Source organism: Aspergillus steynii (assembly GCF_002849105.1).
Source record: "Aspergillus steynii IBT 23096 chromosome Unknown P170scaffold_5, whole genome shotgun sequence".
NCBI lineage: Eukaryota > Fungi > Ascomycota > Eurotiomycetes > Eurotiales > Aspergillaceae > Aspergillus > Aspergillus steynii.
Genome location: NW_020194402.1, coordinates 3020916 through 3038574, shown reverse-complemented (window position 1 = coordinate 3038574; position 17659 = coordinate 3020916). Strand labels below are relative to the sequence as shown.

The window sequence follows — 17659 nt, the reverse complement described above, 5'->3', positions numbered from 1 at the left end:
TAACAGTTCCATAGACTGGTTCTCAACCCACAATTCAAAGTCTTGGTCTTTCATTCACACTAGCCCATGTTAATACCGGATCTGCATCTAAAAACGGCACAACCTTCTTTGGAAGCGCCATCTTGATTTCCCACGGTGCGTCTGAGCTGCAATTTCTGGCGGGCCGAATCAAATATTGCCCTTGTAGGTTTGATTCCAGCGTATCAACGTCTTTCACAAGGCCGAATGACTCTCCAAAATCCATGTTGTAGAGTTTAATTCTTCGCATACTAGACACAGACACATCAACGGGGGTTAGGGTGAGTGAGTCCCAGTCAGACGAGGCTCGAAGTGTTGAAAGAAGGTCTCCCACATGGCTCGCATCTACGCTTTTCCCTGTATCTTCTGATCGGGTGAGCTTAGAGAAATGCGATAGATGGTTCACTGCTTGACGGGTTAAGCCTGGAACGACATGTTCTGAACTATCCTGGTCCTTGGGCTCGGATCGCAGGTCCTGCAAATTGCAGTGAGATTTGGACATGGCTATTGCATTCCCAAAGAGGTCTGTTGGAATAGGGGGCTCCAACAGCTTCCGTACATTGACATATCGAATGAGCGATGAGTGAGGTGCCGACAAGGCTCGGTTGCGTGCTTGAGACGCAGAAAGCCAAATGATTGCCGTGACAATGTCATCGCAGGTCAGTCTGATATTCGATGCGTTCCCGGATTCTGTGATTTGCTCATCACAAATCCTCCTGAGCGTTTCAACTTTTCGAGGGCAGAGCATGTAGCCGCGAATGGCTTGGTTATCCTGATACTGATTGTCCGAGTAACCATATGTATCGGAGAAAGCAGCATGATCTTTGGTTGATCCACTGAAGTTTCTGATTCGCTGACGAGCGCCCTCCTGCAGTTGAGGAGACGTCTTTAACGTGTCACCAGTACTTCCCTTCAATCGACAGAATTGTGCTAGACCATCAAGAACACCTTGGCACCCAAACGCATCCATCAACCGATGATGCCAGGAAAGCGACAATATGATACCGTTAGCCATGATATTGGCCTGGAAACGTAGTGCCGGGGCTGGGTACAGGGTCGGCCAATGTGGCTTGACCGAGATAAGTTCCTCCGGTGTCTCCTCGGCCAGCTGTAGAACCGAGACAGGTACCCCATGAGTCTTTACCCGAAGCATTGGATTGGCCTGAAGCTCGAATTCGGAAGGCGGTTGAACTTGATACGCCTTTTGGTCGGGACCGGGCTTGGCTATGGAGCCCGCCAGAAAGGGCCATTCTTGAATGAGGCAGGAAACTCCAGTCTCTAGATCTTCAACGCTCTCTTGTATTCTGGAGGTCTTAAAAGTAAGGAACAAATGAAGATATACTGGCATCAATAGGTGGTCGAGCTCCGTGAGTGGGTAGGGTTCGAAGTAGATCATTGCGAGCTAGTTGAGAAGTATGATTTTAATAGTTTGAGGGCAAGTAACTCGAGTCCAAACGAGGGTTGAGTAAAGCTTATGGTTCGAAGATTCAACGCAAAGTCTGCCATATTTATGACCAAAATAATCAAAGGAATCATGCGACCTCAGGAGCAATTCCCGGTGTATCGAGTGACAGAATAATGTAGTAATGGGATGGAAAATATCCAAGGCCTTTGAAGATAAACAGGAGGTGAAAAGAAAACCCTGGTTGAGAAAACTTCGTCTGGATGCATTAGAGTACAGGTGTTTGCTGTTGCGACTAAATTCACGATTGAGTTGCGCGGGAGCCTGTTTTGTCTCTTCCCCGGACCCAGTTTTGAGATTATGTGCCCTGCCTTCCTGTAATGCTGCTGGCGTACCATCCTGTCTATTTCCTGATCTGCTATATCACTAATAGTAGAGTAGAGAAATTATTACTTTCTTCCAGCTCCATGCTCGTGCTCGAGTTTTAAATTCTCAAGTCGAAATGAACAAAACACTAACCCGAACCACTGAAAACACAAAAAAAGCACATTGATCGACTTTCTCATGTCTCTATGGCTATGATAATTAAATCAAGCCACATACGTAGTCAGAAGGGAGATAATTTCATACATCGCCTAGTAAAGGTCTGGAAGCCCACCCCTGTCTACCTCACGTGAAATTTGAATACAGCGACGGATATGCTATCCAATCAAGCCCATATGTCAAATGGATCCCAAATAATATGACATGTACTTCATGTGGGACTATTACATCCCATCTATAAGATACTTCGATGTCTCATTTAACTGTCATACTTTGTAAGTTCTATAATTCTTCTTGTATGATATGTTTCCCTAATATGTAAGAACCAAAGGGTGCTACTACTCCCAATTGAATTGCTCGTATTCGTATTAGAAAAGTAGATATATAGATATCCAGCTGATAATCTGGTTTTGAGTCTTTTCATAGAGCCGGATAGTACTTGACTTGGCATACGATTGACCTCTCGATTGTATTCATTCTTGAGGCCAGCCAAATAACCGTACTTTAATCATATCCATGGAGCATTCCGGAGTTTTGAATGAATGTGCAGCTTTTTTGTCCTTCTTATCCGGAACCTTCCTTTGGATTGTATACTGGAATGGGAATTGTCACTTGATTATCGGCCTTCTCCATTAAAAAGGCCCCAGAACATGGAAACGAGCGTGATAGCAGTGGCGCCATGTCCAGCCAGTCTTTATATAAATTCAGCCACCAGGCAGGCATGACATCTTTGTTTCTCACCCCTCATCACTTTCCATGCCATCACATTGTGCGAACAACCCTCAAGTCAAAATCTCTCATAGCCCTCCATCGTGAAGCTACATCAGCAACGTCATTTCTACCTGGAGATCGTTTCTGAACAACAAATTCTCATAATGGATCACTCAACGTCCGCAGTTTGTCGTAGTGGCGGAAGTGGAAACGAAGACTCAGGTAGAGGCGAAGTCTACAACGCTTTTGTTCCAATGGACGATCTCCATTTTCTGCCTCGGTATCTGTGGATGCCCGTCCAGCCGGGCGGTCGCAGCGAGTCAGTAACTCTCTTGGAGATGCTGAGAGCCATTGACAGAGGACAGTCAAGAGTGTCAAGATTCTCCCCAAGTCCCAGATTTCGTTCCAGTGGAGTTTACTGGGGAGCAAACCTTGATCCATTTGTCATGATGGATAACGAGATCACCCAAGCAATCCGGTCCGACATTCAAGATACACTGCGGTATGCTGCCGACAATGATGCAGAACGCCAGCGCCGCGGACAAGGACATAATAGCTACTCCGATGGATACTCCGATGGCTACGCCGCCGGCTATACCGCCGGCCGTGCTGACGGCCACGCTAACGGTCCTACTAACGGTTCGACTAACGGTTCGACTAACGGCTCGACTAACGGTTCGACTAACAGCCAGGGAAGAGGCAACGATGGTGGCAACAATAATGGCTCTAATAACGGCTTTTTTTGGTTCGTGGACGAATGGCTTGGTCTCGGAAGAGGCAGCCACAATACGTATCGAATTAGCTACAGCGCCGGCTTTCGGACTACATATGGCCGCAGATAATATGGTTGGCCGACATGATTTCCGGTCTCCGTTATGAATCTTGTTCACTCGATGAACTATTTTCCCTTTCTCTCTCGGCTTGTTTCCCGGTTGCCATGTTCTCTTGGCTCGATCGAAATCGGATTGTCTGAAGATAAGAAAAAAAAAGGAGAAGAACTGCCCCGCGAAGAATCCTGATTAGGAAATATTAATGATGTTACTTCCCTTAACCATTACAAAAAATCTAGAATCACACTGTAGTTTCCCCGTAGATGTCATACAGTGAATGCTAAAAGTTTAACCTTACGATATATATACTAGTACCAGATCAAGTGGAAGACTGAACAAAAAGTAGAGACGACTGACAGTTCCCACTGTGGGAGGGCAGGAAGCGGATTTCAATTGAAACTGTATTTTAGAATAATCATTCCCCAGCATACTGTGCGCAGGTGTGCTGAATACCGTTCATCCATGAGGGAGAGAGTTGATATTGTTGGTGGCGTCGGCTCTGGTCCGACCGGATGGGCTTGGCGTCGCTGGAAGAATTGCCGGTGGAGGTCCGCCCCACTCCGCTCCGCTTTCCGCTCTTATAACCAAACTCTGAACCAGTAAAACAAGCCAGCCTGGCTAGCTCAATCGGTAGAGCGTGTGACTCTTAATCACAAGGCTGCGGGTTCGAGCCCCGCGTTGGGCTTCTCTTTTTGTTTTTCTTTTTTCCACCTTGCTCGGTGGCCGGTTGGTAGGTAGTAGTAGATCGATCGATCGGCCATGGTCAATCAAGTTCATTCATTCACCATCTCCTTTTACATTTATTTGCTATCTCTTTCTTGCCAATGTGGATATAACTAGGGCTTTATTTCGTGCTTGTAGATAAATGTGAATTGCATGAAATAGTAGATGATGATGTGGTTCATTCACTACACCAAATACTCAATCAACATCCTTCAAGGCCTTAGCGACAAGTCCAACTCTATCCGCCATAATAATGTCAATCCCCGCTGCTGCTTGTTTCTGCAAGAGATTAGTCACTTCCCAGAAATTCATGAGCAGTGAAGTTGATTCAAACTCACCTTCGCGTTCTCTGGGATATTGTTCAAAAGCCCATAAGACCCACATGTCAGCCCGGATCTCTTCACATAGGCAATCAGTCTCGGGCACATTAGAAGTGTCTCCGACGCAAAGACAATCCCAGCAAGATTCCACCGTTTCGCGAACCGGACAGCGGCTTGTAAACTGCTCGCTCTCGTCTCCAAATCGGTCATCGGTGGCTTGCCTGCATTGGTAATGAACATCACCGGGTACTTTCGCTGCTTAAGGGCGAGAAGAATGCAGACTTCAGGCGTGAAGGACGACAAGATAATATCGCGGTTTGTATTACTCTCAGAGCGGAAGACTCGTTCCAGTATCTTGTCCACAAATGTGTTGATCTCAATCGCGACCGGGGCAACGCCTGCCTCGGCGGCCTCGTGGAGTCGGGGATACTTCACCTCGACGTTGAAGCCGATCGACTCGGGGAGTTTCTCGAGCAGCTCATCCAGCGTCGTGAAAGAGTCTTGGATAAAGTCACCGCGGGTATTGGGTTTGAAACCTTTGTTCATGAAGTCGACGGTATACTTCATTCTGTCGCGGATGGATTGGGTTCCGCGTTCGTGATCCCGCGATAATGATCTAGATCGAGGTTTGGTTTGAGCCGTCTCATCGTAAGGCTTACCAAGAATGGATGCAGGATCTCCTCGGGGTGATTGGATATTGCTTGCGTGCATGAACTGATATACGTCAGTTATCAACGGGACATAGAGTTCGGTGCACTTACCTGATCCAAAGTCAAGTCATGGATAGGGATGTCTGTGCCCGATTCGCTGAGTGAAAAGTCGTGAAAGACTATGGCAGCGAGATCTCTTGTTAACTGTGCATCTTCTCTAGTTTAGTCCGTGTCCATGTGTAATGTGTCAAGACTCCTTACCGAACTAAAGAAAGGGTTAGTAGTGTTTTACAGAGAAGAATGATTTCTTACCTCAACATGTGTAGCACCATGCTTTGCAGCTGTAAGGAAGGACTGTGGTCAAGTTAGTAATAGTGTCGAAATGGAATTTTCCTTTCTGTACCTCGACTGTGTTTTCTCCGAGCTGAAGGTAACTTCGGCTGGCTGTGTTCTGGCCCAATCCTAGACATGTATGGTTAGAGCACTGTTATGGCGAGCTCTGACTCGGATGATTACCTCTATGTCCAACAAGTTGTACGCCCTGAGCTTTGGTGGAAGACCCGGATATGGTAGACGAAACAGGGGTGGCCATCGGCTTAACGATTAGGAATGTAAACGTTATTGTGCCTATGACATCCAGTGTTTCCTTTTCAACAATCGGTATAGTTCGTTCCCTGACAAGACTCTCACGGTTCTCCCCAAAAGGCTCGCTCGGAGTTTGCAGCAAAGTCGTAGCACTACCAATGAGCGTGCGTGAGGCAGGATAACCAGGTACCTGCTGTGAGAGCTTGAAAGACATCGAGGCCACACTTGGTTTAGAAACCGTGAACGTAAATGGGTCATTTACTGTGTCTGTCAAGAAAGGCAACTCGGAAACATAAGTTTCACTTTCTTTCTCCGAGATCGAGATTTCGATCGATAGCCCGCCTTTCGTGTTGACGGCGTGTTCATTCGGGTAATTCAAATCCACAGCATTGACGTTTTTGCCGTTTTGTAAAACCCCAAGGTTGACGATGACATGGGATTTCTCATAGTCAATGGCTTGTCCAGGCTTTGAAACCGGCTTCATTGGCATCCCAGCTGGGCCACCGGACATACTCAAGTTTTCCAGTGAATCTAGCATTCCAGCTAATTCCAGATGACCCCGCAAAGCCGCGTGCTCTTTGGGAGCCCAGCCATTGTGGTCCTGGATATCTTGTCTTGCTCCTGCTTGCAACAGAGCTCTAGCAACGGCTCCATGGCCATTCACGCAGGCGATGAATAGCGGAGTCCATCCATGCACAGGCTCCGGAGTGCTAACATCAGCCGCCCCGCCGTTCTCAAGTAGAGTCTTAACATAACTTTCGCGACCTCTTCGTGCTGCAAGATAAAGCGCAGTTTCTCCGTCGCTGGACCTCAGATGCGTGTCAATCTGACGTTGTGCCAATAGCTCGACTATGTCATCGAACTCATAACGGATGGCTGTAGAAAGAAGGTCAAATAATAACTTCTCATCCACGGGGACTCCGCTGGTTTGACTGTCCGAGTAAAGATTGTTCAAGAGTCTCTTGACAACAACCGGGTGGTTTTTAATCACCGCATAATGCAGAGGCGTATACTGCTGGAAGTCCCGTGCTAAAATCGGACTTGGGATATTATCCTCCTTAGAATTCGGGAAAGAGGACAGAATCATGCGACAGATAGTTGGTAGGCCATTCAACGCCGCGTAGTGTAGAGGTATGCGGCCCAGTGTATCCTTTGTTGACAGAACCGCTGATTTCGAATCGCCAAGTGACTGCACCACTGTGTGGAACAGGTTAGACCCGGAAAGATCGTAATGATCATCGGATTCACAGACAGTACCATGGTTCAAGTCGTCGAGATCTGCCAAATGTCGACGTTTGCCTGAAGCGACGATCATATGATTCAAAAGAAGGTGGGTTGGCTTAACATCATGCTTAGGCATTGCCACCAACAACAGGAAATGAGAGCATTGTCTGGCGGTGCATACAAGCGAAAGATATGTCAGATGCTTTAGGAAATTGCTAAAAGAAAGGCCATCCGGCAAGCTGCTCTCGTTAGAAACCTTCTCTAGTAATTCACCCAGATTCTCTTCTCGATCTTCCAAGAGACACGAAGCGAAGTTGTCGGAGAGCTCTGAAGACGAGGGCGAGGAGCTGAACCGATCAATGAAAGCTTTCAAATATGAACGCTTTGAGGTCTCAGACGTCTTTGCATCATGACAAGTATGGAAAACAGCTTTCATGAAGGAGTCCAGACTCTCAATAAATGATGAAACCAAGCCTTCATGGTCTTCAGTGAGCTTGGCCAACTTAGATTTGCAGCTCTGATGATGCTGGTCATCAGAAATCGGCGATCTTTCAATTTTTGTAGACATCCGCTCGAGCGCTTCATAATTGACCCTGAAGAACCACTGCAGCTTGTTGAAATCTTCTCGGAGATCATGAAAATTTTGACTGAGACATTCAACATCCCAAGCATTCACAGTAAGTAAGAGGTTTGACCTTTGGATGAGTTCTGCTTCATTCACACGCAGCATCGCATGGTGTTCCTTGTAAAAGTCCGCGATTGAATATATGCTGTGCTCCAACGCGGTGTACAATTCTGCTTCAACATGAGAAATATCCGGATGAAAAGAATATGTGGAATTACATACCATTGAAGTCTGGCTGACCAACATCTGTCCTCTTTATGGCCTTGTTATGCAGTTTTTTCAGCAAAGAATATGGCACGTACGCATCGGCCCATTCTGGAACCTGGTGCCGATGAAAATCGTGACCAAACCGCATATTGAATCATAAGATGAGACCAAAAGAACTCTGAATCACGGGAGTATCAATGTGCAATGATCACCACTTTTCTTGTAATCACACAAGGGACATGTGCGGTATAATAAAGGGGAGGGGAAGTTGAATGTTGTGGGTCTAATCTCAGGATAGCTCCGCGTGTCAGCCGCAATAACGTTGATCCTCGGATTCCTAATACAGCTCCAGGTGGCCACTAGGGGCACATGCTGGGGGGATATATGGCCTTATTCAGGGAGTGTATAGTGTTCGAACCACTCAGCAGCCGTGTATGTGTGGGGTGCCCTCTTGGCAGCGCCTAATTTAGGTAATTGACTTGTGATTCTATCCAGCGATCCATTGAGCAAGGTTGAGCAAGCCGAGGCATATCAACTCTGCAAGCTTTTCGTAACTAGTTACAAAGATAACTTGACAACAGCGATCGGTTAACCAAAAATATAAACGGAAAGTGACGAAATGACACTGCATACTGTTGACAATCTAATTTGAGCATCGAGATAGTGGAATGCTGTCAACTCAGACAATGCTACGTGAACAAAAATATATATCCCCCAGGGCAGGGACCAATGACCTACTCCGGAGGTACTTTATCCACAGCATAGCCTGGATCATGTGGCATCTACTGGTAACACCAGGTACACAAGCACCTCAGGCCGTCAAAACCAGTGCCTTTTATTTTATTTCCACGGAAGCGCAGCCGGAAGCGCCGGGCCGTCTCCGAGCCTTTCGCACCAGCCAATGAGAGGACACGATGCACGCCTCTAGCCGCATCAGAAGAGCGTTAAAGGTGCAGGCGTCCCCACAGCCCCCTTGACCCCGTCCAACTCCAGACCGGTCGCAAGTTCAAAGCACCATGGATCCACTCTCGATCAGCACAAGTGTTTTCGCGATCGCAACTCTTGCTGCTCAAACATGCTCTGCCTTTTCGGATCTGCGGTCGCTTTGCCAAAACTTACCCGGTCGGCTTCACGCAGTAAACAATGAGGTGGCCGACTTGAATTACGTCCTTTTTCAGATCTCGCTGCTCGTGAATGATCGAGCTTGTCTGCCAGAGAGCAAACTATCCGCGATCCCGCATCTTTTGAAGCAGGCGGATCACAAGTTGGTTGAGATCAAGGACATCGTGAATCAGCTAAACGAAGTATGTCGCGTGTCGTGAATCTCGATCTTCCGGGCGCACGCGTGGCGCAGGGAGCAGGGCCGGCTGCAGGCACTTCAGGAAGATATCAGGACTGTCAAAGCGAATCTAAACATAATCCTCGGTGCCTCTAACTCGTATGTCACGCGATGTGATGCCCAGAAGCTCATGGCAGCCGGTATTTGCTGACTGGCACCAGACAAGACATGATGAAGATCCGACTGGACATAGAGGCCATTTCCACAGTCGCAATACAATCGTCGCATCAGCAAGTTGCCCTGCAAGACAATTTTCTCAAAGGCCTTGCCGCGGTTGACGAGCGCATCACCCGGGTCGAAGAGATGCTTCAAGCATAGTCAAATCAGGTCCAAGCTAGTTAGCTTAAATAAGTGGGCTCGACATACGACATGTCTACAACAAGAAAGGAACGACCTCCGCCATATACAAAGGAGACTTACACTACGCCAACTCAATCGGAAGGGATGGGAGTTCGTGTCACACCGTTTGTTGTAACGTGCCGGTCGGGGTGCCCGTGCGTTTGCCACTTGCAGAAGAAGTCAAGCAGCCCGGCATTGTTGAATCGAGTCCTCGGACGACTCTTCGTTGGCTATGCCGGGCTGCCCCTTTTCAGTCCGAAATGCAGCGTCGGTACATGCAGGAAGTCGCGTGCTAGCCAAGTGAACCTGGAATATTGGTTTCCGTTAGGCTTTCTGTCATCTGCGATCGTGCGTATTCAGGTCGGTTACCAGCCCAATATTGGAACGTTGTTGAAATTGGATACTCTGAGACGGGTTCCAGATACGGCACAGTGCGTTAGTTTTGCCCTACATGGAGATATCGACGGCCTTAAATACCTTTTCGAAAAGGGGTTGGCGTCTCCTCGCGATGTTAGCACCACTCGAGGATATTCCGTCCTTCGATGGGCACTTTACGGAAAACAATGAAACCTGCAAGTTTCTGATACATGCCGGTGCGGATGCTGATTATCGCCCAATTGCTGCGAGTGACAATAGCCCAAGGAATAAGGCCTGTCATTTTCTTCTTGAAGGTGGACTTTCGGACACGGCCTCCGACGCGCTCCATACTATTACCAAGGGCGGATACTATGAGGATTTCATAGATGACGCAGGATATACCAAGACTCATAAGATCGTGATAGGCTTGCTACTGCTCAGTCTGGAGAACGAAATCGCTCAGAACCCAGGCGACATTAATACACCAGATGGAATGGGTCGCACACCGTTAGCCTGGGCAGCCGCCCGTGGGGACACTCGTGCAATCGTGACCTTGCTAAGCCACGGTGCAGACCCGAACATCATGGATGTTCAATTATCTGGTCCCCTGTAAAACGCGGCCTCGCAGGGCCATACCGTTGCCGTTCGCCTGTTGCTCGAAGCTGGCGCACTTACCGACTTCCGGAAACCCGGCAGTGAAAAGAAAGGCAGTCCTCTCAATTGTGCGGCACGCAATGCCACGGATGTTTTACTTCTGAAAAGTCTTCTCGATTTCGGCGCGGATGTTGACTCAAGCGGAACAGATGGGAAGACTTCACTCATTCACGCAGCACGGACTGACAACGCCAGTTTCGCCATGTTGCTCCTGGAATACGGCGCGAATATCAACGCCATATCCGCTGACGGGTCCAGTCCACTGACCACAGCAATTACCTACAATAGCCACAATGTGCTGAGAATGATGCTAGATCGATGGCACGAGTACTCTGTGTGTCCGCGTCTGAAAGGACCACATCTGCTCCAGATCGCCGCGCTTTATGCAGATCTTGAAACTATTCGTATCCTAGCTGCGACGGACCATTTCCGGATGAAGTACGATAAGCAGTATACACTAGGGTATCTTGGTAATCGTTTACGTCAACGACCTGATTTGACAGAGGATCTTGCGGTCGCATTTGACGATTTGTTGAGCATTATCAACCAGATGCCTTCTCTCGGAGAAAGTTCAGAAAGAATTATGGAATCTGTTTGTGTTCCTTGTCTTCCCCTGCGTGTCAATTCTGACATGGATGAATTGTACAAAGAGCCAAACAGTGGCTGTAGCTCTGATGGTAGTTTTTGGGATGCCCTTGAAAATCTTCCCCCTGCCACGGATGATATGCCCATGTTGGAAAAGATCCCGCCTCACGGAGGCATAATGATTTAACGATAATAGCGGTCGGTATGTGGCAGAATTTCTTCATTTCTAATGGCTTATGATTTGTCTTGAAATGAACTTTTGGATCATAATTCGTACCGCAGGTGGTGGCCACCACATAACGAGAAATGCAGTGCCTGATTTACTGACAATCCCATAATCTTTCGAAGTCCTTAATCTCACATTGGTGGGACCTGCGCAGTGCAGGCATATATTTTCTTGGATTGCTCATTACAATGCGCTACAGACGAGCATTCAACCTTTCAACACCTTCCCTGCCGAAATCCTGGTAATAAGCCTGAATGATTTCAGCATCCCTAGGACTGTGCGCTGCGATCTGATCCATGACAGACCGAAGCTGCTGAGTCCGTTCTAGCAGCTGTCTCCCCATATGAGCCGTCGTAAAAAGCTGCAGGTCCGAGCAGTCCCCGTGTTCAGCCAATTCCTCACTAATTGCAATGGTCCGATCTTCGGAAAAGCAGAAAGAACTTCCAAGTGCCACCCAAAGTCGAGAAATCGGATGTTGATTGGGCGTTTTCCAGTTCTCATAAATCCAGACTCTTTTCAACTCCCACGGGATCCGACGGAGTTGCATTATGGGCTGCCACCATTCTAGATAATTCGTACGTGCTCGTTTCCCGCTGACGGCGTGGACGCAGCCGGTTGTCCCCACGGCTAGATGGCTAAGGAGACGATCTGCAACAACATCGACCGGCACTTCGTCAATGTGGACTTCAGCATCAGGATCCGGACATCGGGTAGTAGTTCTTATTTCTGAATCTGCGCTCAAGAGGAATGATACCGCAGCCGAAGTTGTCGGCGTTGAGCATGGAACGCAATACCCTGGATATGGGCACTTTTGCGCCGGGCCGATAATGGACGGACGTACGATCAGCAGACATTCTGTTACGTCGTGATCGTTAAACATTCGAAACAGTAATCTCTCAGTGAGATGTTTCGCGTAGGCATATGACCACGGATAGTCCTCTGTGTCGTATACCGAGCTGGTACCGGTCTTTTGTACTTCCTCCCATTCAGTCAGGGCAGTGTCCTGCTGTGAAGGAGGGTAGATCTTTTCCTGAACGGCGACGTCGATTGACTCGCTGCGTGGGTCTAGGTGTGCGTTTGCATAGGCACTCGAAACGTACACGAAGCGAGTGAGAAAGGAACAGGCGAGAGCAAACTGCGCAACTATCTCCGTAGCCTTGATGACCGTCGGTGCTAGACTCGATAAATTCGACGTAAGATTGATCGAAGACGCGGCATGAATGACGATCTCCACATCCTCTCGAACAATATCGACTTGGGAGTCGGACAATCCCATGTTTGGTTTGATGATATTGCCGTCCAGGACAAGAAGGCGATTTGATCTGCAGAGCTTGTCCGCGAATTGATCTGGCAGTGATTTCTTCCATCTCGTATAGAGGGCTCTGTGGCGAGTAACTGTTAGCTTTCTGTCCTGGAAAAGATCGAAAGAAGGAATGGGAGCTTACTTTCGTCCTCCTCTGCATAGTATGTAAATAAGAGACACCGACGTTCGAGTCACAAGCCGATAGACAACGGCCGTTCCTAGGAAGCCAGACCCCCCGGTGATCAAGACACATTTACCATCAAAAGAATCCCACATCTTGGCAACCTCCGATGCTCCAGGGAGTCTATGACGTGCGCTACTTGCAAACAAAACTTTCGGACTTGAGACATAGCTGGGGTTCTGTGTGATGAGGATTCGAAATCACAGTCCATTTTGTCGGCCTTTAAATAGACCCCGTCGGGCTCTGAAAGCATACCAAAACAAATACCGGCTGTCCAATTCGGGTAAGAGATTCATAGGGGATCCACGGTTGTGGCGCGTTGAATCAGTACCATGATTCACCTAGCTGTGGATACTGTTTCCCTTCCCTGTCAGGGCCATCATGCTAAGCATACTGATTGATGCGTCAGAATAATAAGCTTGACTGTTAGCGTTCTCGGGATTGTCAGACTTTTGGTAGGGAGAAATGATATCATTCAGAATAAGATGAGTCACTTCCTTGGATTTTAGTGTAACCTTGGTTTCAACTAAATCAGAAGTCTCCACTGAAGGATGAGTTAGATACAATGGGAACAATGTCCTTGAGAAATCCCAGTGATAATAGAATACATTCGACTGGTGTTACCGAAGAACTCGACAAGCTTCCAATGGTCTCCGATCCACCTTTCCGTCGACAAAAATAGGTTAAACAAGAAGGCTCCTCAGGAGACGGACAACCAGTTCAAGGAGTGATTAAGCCTTGGTTTCAATGAGCATCTTGAGATTTTGAGGTTCCCAAGTAGTTAGAAGCCCTACATACATGAACAGAATAACATGAGTCAGGGTATGTGCCTGGAATTCTGCCGGCAGTATCGCAAAGCTGAGCGAAGGAAAACTCAACTTTCATTCCGTTTAACGCTCCTTTCAAGTGCACTCTTGAAGACGGTCGTCCACCGATAAATAGTTTATTGGGACATTCTGAGTCACTACTCTCATCCACGCCTGAGACGCTGAAGGGTTCGACATGCAGTACTGTACCGTTTCCTCATGTCGACTCACTGGTCGAATCTCTCGAACTCTCCCTCGAGGCCCCCTCAGGGCGCCGTCTCGTAAGCCCATAAGAATCGCTGTTGACTTCGCTTCATTTCGCTGCTGAACCGATAGAGCGTTTTGAAAGTCCCAAGACAACGTGCATTGTTTCAAGTAAAGATTCTCTTTCCAGCGTCTCTTTGAGAACCTCATCTCGATTCTTCGCCGTTTTCAGCAGGCTCTGGTACTGTTGAAGTACCTGATAGGCTTGCTACTACTCCTGGCGTTTCCCAGCCTTTGTAAACCAGAAGAATGCTCAATCATAGGATCAAGTAGGGTTTCATCATTACCCTCAGCTAGCCACCACGACCCCGATGCGAATTGTTCTGCTGTTGCTGCTTTATATGGTTATCCAAGCGTGATGGCTTAATCATTGGGGTTTCCAACTTCCATCATGCGGCGGCCCTGAGGAATTGTTAACAACTAAGCTTTCTATGATATGGCCTGTTAGGATAACACATACCGCCGCCCGCGTACCCCATTAGAGCTCGCATTGGTTTGTATGGTGCCCTAACTTGAAGCAGAACCCGCACTTGTCCCTGTTGCGTCTCTACAACCAAATTTAGTCACACAATGAACATCATCAGGGGCGATAAAGCATACCTTGCCGCCTCGTCGTCCCCTCGTTCGCCCTCTGCCTGAGCCTGCTCAGGCGCGTGGATGCTTGTGTTCATGATGACCTGTTTTCAGGATCCAAGAAAATGGCCAATCCTCTTTTTCTTCATGAAAGTGGTGCGGCTCGTCGGGCCATGATTACCGAGGTGGCCTAACCAGTTGTCATAATAGTTGTGGAAACTTATGTACAATTCTTTGCCGTCTTGGGATACGGCCACACGCCTAAATGTGTTAGCTTGGGGAAAACGAAGTAGAGGAAAGACGACGACGATGAAGGAAGGAAGGAAGGAAGGAAGGAAGGAAGGAAGGAAGGAAGGAAAAATAGAGCTATGGGATGACATTTCAACCAGGGCCAAACGACTAGAACGCAGTACATTCTAGGATCTTGGTATGTCTTGTACTTACTGGTGTTTATCTCCCATAGAAGGAGGATATTGCTTGATCCACGCAACAATCTGTGAAACCTCTTGCATATCAACTTGCGGCTGTGGCATAATTGCTTTTCGAACCTTGCATTCAACAATGGCTTCGATTTGGCCCGCCGCAATATGCCGTAATTGGCCGCCTGTGATCGCTATGAATCGATGTTTAGCTGAATTTGTATCGCGTCTGAGTTGCCTAACAGTTCTGAAGTCCGCACTCAGGTATCTTTTGGACACTCGCCATTCTCGTGTAGGTGCAGGAGCTAAACTAAGCATCGTCTGTAGCAAAAGAATGAAACTGGAATTCACGACATGCTCATCATGTTCGATAAGTTCGTTCTTACTGTCGTAGCAACGCAACACCTCCCATTGTTGTTCAAGGACTCGCTCGAATTTGTTGGGGTTACTCCACTGATTGGCTCGGAGTACAGACACGTAGTCCTGAAACTCGATCGATCCTGCGAGGATAGTACCGGCTCTCAGGAGTCTGGCAGTAAGGTTCAAAGTAGCACTGTTGAACATGTATGGCTCTTGGAACTTTGGACAAATTGTCCGGAACAACAGAAACTGCTCCTGGGTTACTCTAGAGCCTGATCTTAGCTCCACGCAGCTGTGTAAGCTTTTATCCGTGACATTGGAAGCTCTTGCTGCGTTCTGCCATTCCTCTTCATTCGTCGGCAGACCCCGAAAGTAACGTTGGGTGGTCATTATGAAAAGATGAAAGAAATGAGCGATGAGTTTGCAGTTGGAAACAACGAAGATATTCAGTTGCACTCTAAGTCCTGCTTGAAGTGTTGGTAGCATCGACTGAAGGAAGGCTTTGCTGGATAGAGAATTTGCAGGGGTAGGTAGATCGTAGTATTATCAGTCTCGAGGGTCTCAGGATTTACAGTCAGGAAGATAGCGAGAACCACAGGTGCAGCAGTGAATGGACAAGGGAATAGGATGCTGAAGCGTCCAATATTTACGGTGAAGTATTTTGGGTTTCTTGCAATGATAGCAGTGAAGGAAGGCGCGATTCCCTGCCTAATTCAATAAAGGAAACAGCAATATTTACCCAAAGAATTGATTAGTTGACATTGTAGTACGCAAAGGGCCAGCCCGAACAGTTTATTATCTCCTATGATTTGCTCTACTCGGTGGGGGAGCCCTTCCCCAGTGGAGTCTTTTCGTGGCAACAGATTGACTATAGTAGATGGGCGCATGGATCAAGGGTGAATGAACTTGGGAATGATGCCAGCTCCAAGATCGACCACCTTTCTCATTTGTTTAACTTTGATTGACCGACCTCAGCAATTTCGTATAACACAGATGGATAGTGAATGACCAGGGACATGGAGAGAGCAGGACAAATGTGGCTGAATCCAAGATGACGGGTCGCAGCGGGTGGCCCGCAAAAGCCGATTAGTCGATCGCTGATGAGAAAACAAAAAAAGGTGTGCACAGGCGCAATGCCATTGGCTGCGCACGGCCAAAAAGCCGAGGTCGAGGTGGTTGTGGGTCTCAACATTTTTTCTCTGGGACGTTCTGGAATCCTTAGCCGCTCCCTGTTCTTATCATATAGACGGCCTCTTTTACTTTCCTTTTCCTTTGTATGTTCTTTGTGTTACATTGTTTAAGTGCACATATAATTTTTCCCTGATGGAGTCCCTCTCCTCGCTCGTCTCCTCTGCCTGGGGCTCGCTCGGCTTCTGGAAAGCCGCAGCCATCTTCTTTGCCCTGCTCAACCTGAAGACGTTCCCCATGGTGTGGCATGTGCGTTCTCCCCGTCGCCATTCCCCGACTGAACTCAAAAAAATGCTAATTTCTTGTTTTGACCATGTAGATCCGCGTATACCGCTACTTCTTCAAACATGGCTACCTGATCACCCCCGCCGTCGAGCAGCCCGCGCGACCCAGCACCGAGCTTCTCGACCCCGTCAGCATCTACTCGCGCGCACCCATCATGGAACTCGACTTCAACATGCACAAGTCGAACTCGACGTACTTCTCGGACCTGGACGTTTCGCGAACGGCGCTGATGTCCAACATCGTGGTCAAGGGCGCCGCGCTCCTCGAAAAGCAACTCGCGGCCAACGGCAAGCGCGGCCCTCTCGGCTTCATCCTCGGCAGCGTCTACACCAGCTTCAAGCGTGAAATCCCCGCCTACATGAAATACGAGGTCAAGTCGCATGTCGCCAGCTACGATAACAAGTGGATCTACATCGTGACGTATTTCCTGAAGCCCGGCAAGAAGGGTCGCGTGCTGGACGCCGAGGCGTTGAAGAAGAAGCTGTACGCGGTCTCGATCAGTCGCTATGTGTTGAAGAAGGGACGGTATACGGTGCCGCCGAAGGATGCGTTCCAGGCCGCTGGATATACCCCTTTGTTGGACGTTGTGGCCGCTAATGGTAATGGGCACGCGACCGGGGCTGAGAATGGTGTCGCTGACGGCGACATTACTCAGCGCAAGGGTGCTGAGGCGAAGGATGGAGAGTGGGAGAGACTCAAGGAGGAGATTGACCGCGGTTTGGCGGTTGTCGAGCCGTTTATTAACCAGGAGGAGAAGCTGATGGAGGAGTATGTGCATAAGATGAGCCTGCCTGGGTTTGCCTGAGGCTTATAGATTAGATTAGATTAGATGGATAGATTAGCCCTGGGATGCCTGCATGTATAAACTGCTTTCAACATTTACTTTGAGTTGCAATAATGACACTGTGTAAAGAATTTCAAACTATGTACACCTGTCCTATG

At 48.1% G+C, this 17659-nt stretch overlaps 7 protein-coding genes and 1 non-coding gene across 8 annotated transcripts; 4 read left to right on the top strand and 4 right to left on the bottom strand.

Moving 5' to 3' along the window:
• Positions 1 to 34: 34 nt before the first annotated feature.
• Positions 35 to 1414, bottom strand: P170DRAFT_427568 (uncharacterized protein; the record flags this gene model as incomplete). Its single annotated transcript, XM_024847781.1, has 1 exon — positions 35 to 1414. One exon carries the CDS (start codon positions 1412 to 1414, stop codon positions 35 to 37), a length of 1380 nt encoding a protein of 459 aa, XP_024703786.1.
• A 1424-nt stretch (positions 1415 to 2838) lies between these two features.
• P170DRAFT_427567 (uncharacterized protein) lies at positions 2839 to 3516 on the top strand (the record flags this gene model as incomplete). The annotated part of the gene is made up of 1 exon (XM_024847780.1): positions 2839 to 3516. The coding sequence occupies one exon, from the start codon at positions 2839 to 2841 to the stop codon at positions 3514 to 3516; it is 678 nt and encodes a 225-aa protein (XP_024703785.1).
• Positions 3517 to 4116: 600 nt separating this feature from the next.
• Positions 4117 to 4189, top strand: P170DRAFT_t131. Its single transcript has one exon. It is a non-coding gene; the product is annotated as a tRNA-Lys (tRNA).
• A 157-nt stretch (positions 4190 to 4346) lies between these two features.
• Positions 4347 to 8078, bottom strand: P170DRAFT_465823 (ankyrin repeat-containing protein). The gene is made up of 7 exons (XM_024852357.1): positions 7854 to 8078; positions 5714 to 7801; positions 5601 to 5659; positions 5506 to 5551; positions 5309 to 5409; positions 4566 to 5261; positions 4347 to 4506 (listed from the first exon to the last, which is right to left on the bottom strand). The coding sequence occupies exons 1-7, from the start codon at positions 7984 to 7986 to the stop codon at positions 4426 to 4428; spliced, it is 3204 nt and encodes a 1067-aa protein (XP_024703784.1). The 5' UTR covers positions 7987 to 8078; the 3' UTR covers positions 4347 to 4425.
• A 776-nt stretch (positions 8079 to 8854) lies between these two features.
• P170DRAFT_456967 (ankyrin) lies at positions 8855 to 11299 on the top strand (the record flags this gene model as incomplete). The annotated part of the gene is made up of 8 exons (XM_024851669.1): positions 8855 to 9156; positions 9193 to 9276; positions 9339 to 9471; positions 9565 to 10050; positions 10094 to 10291; positions 10322 to 10462; positions 10502 to 10861; positions 10898 to 11299. The coding sequence occupies 8 exons, from the start codon at positions 8855 to 8857 to the stop codon at positions 11297 to 11299; spliced, it is 2106 nt and encodes a 701-aa protein (XP_024703783.1).
• Positions 11300 to 11531: 232 nt separating this feature from the next.
• P170DRAFT_360866 (putative male sterility domain-containing protein) lies at positions 11532 to 12917 on the bottom strand (the record flags this gene model as incomplete). Its single annotated transcript, XM_024844439.1, has 2 exons — positions 11532 to 12720; positions 12784 to 12917. The coding sequence occupies 2 exons, from the start codon at positions 12915 to 12917 to the stop codon at positions 11532 to 11534; spliced, it is 1323 nt and encodes a 440-aa protein (XP_024703782.1).
• Positions 12918 to 14905: 1988 nt separating this feature from the next.
• On the bottom strand, positions 14906 to 15634 carry P170DRAFT_477094 (uncharacterized protein; the record flags this gene model as incomplete). Its single annotated transcript, XM_024853415.1, has 1 exon — positions 14906 to 15634. The coding sequence occupies one exon, from the start codon at positions 15632 to 15634 to the stop codon at positions 14906 to 14908; it is 729 nt and encodes a 242-aa protein (XP_024703781.1).
• An 858-nt stretch (positions 15635 to 16492) lies between these two features.
• Positions 16493 to 17600, top strand: P170DRAFT_511058 (acyl-CoA thioesterase). Its single transcript, XM_024854847.1, has 2 exons — positions 16493 to 16681; positions 16752 to 17600. The coding sequence occupies exons 1-2, from the start codon at positions 16568 to 16570 to the stop codon at positions 17520 to 17522; spliced, it is 885 nt and encodes a 294-aa protein (XP_024703780.1). The 5' UTR covers positions 16493 to 16567; the 3' UTR covers positions 17523 to 17600.
• Positions 17601 to 17659: the final 59 nt, after the last annotated feature.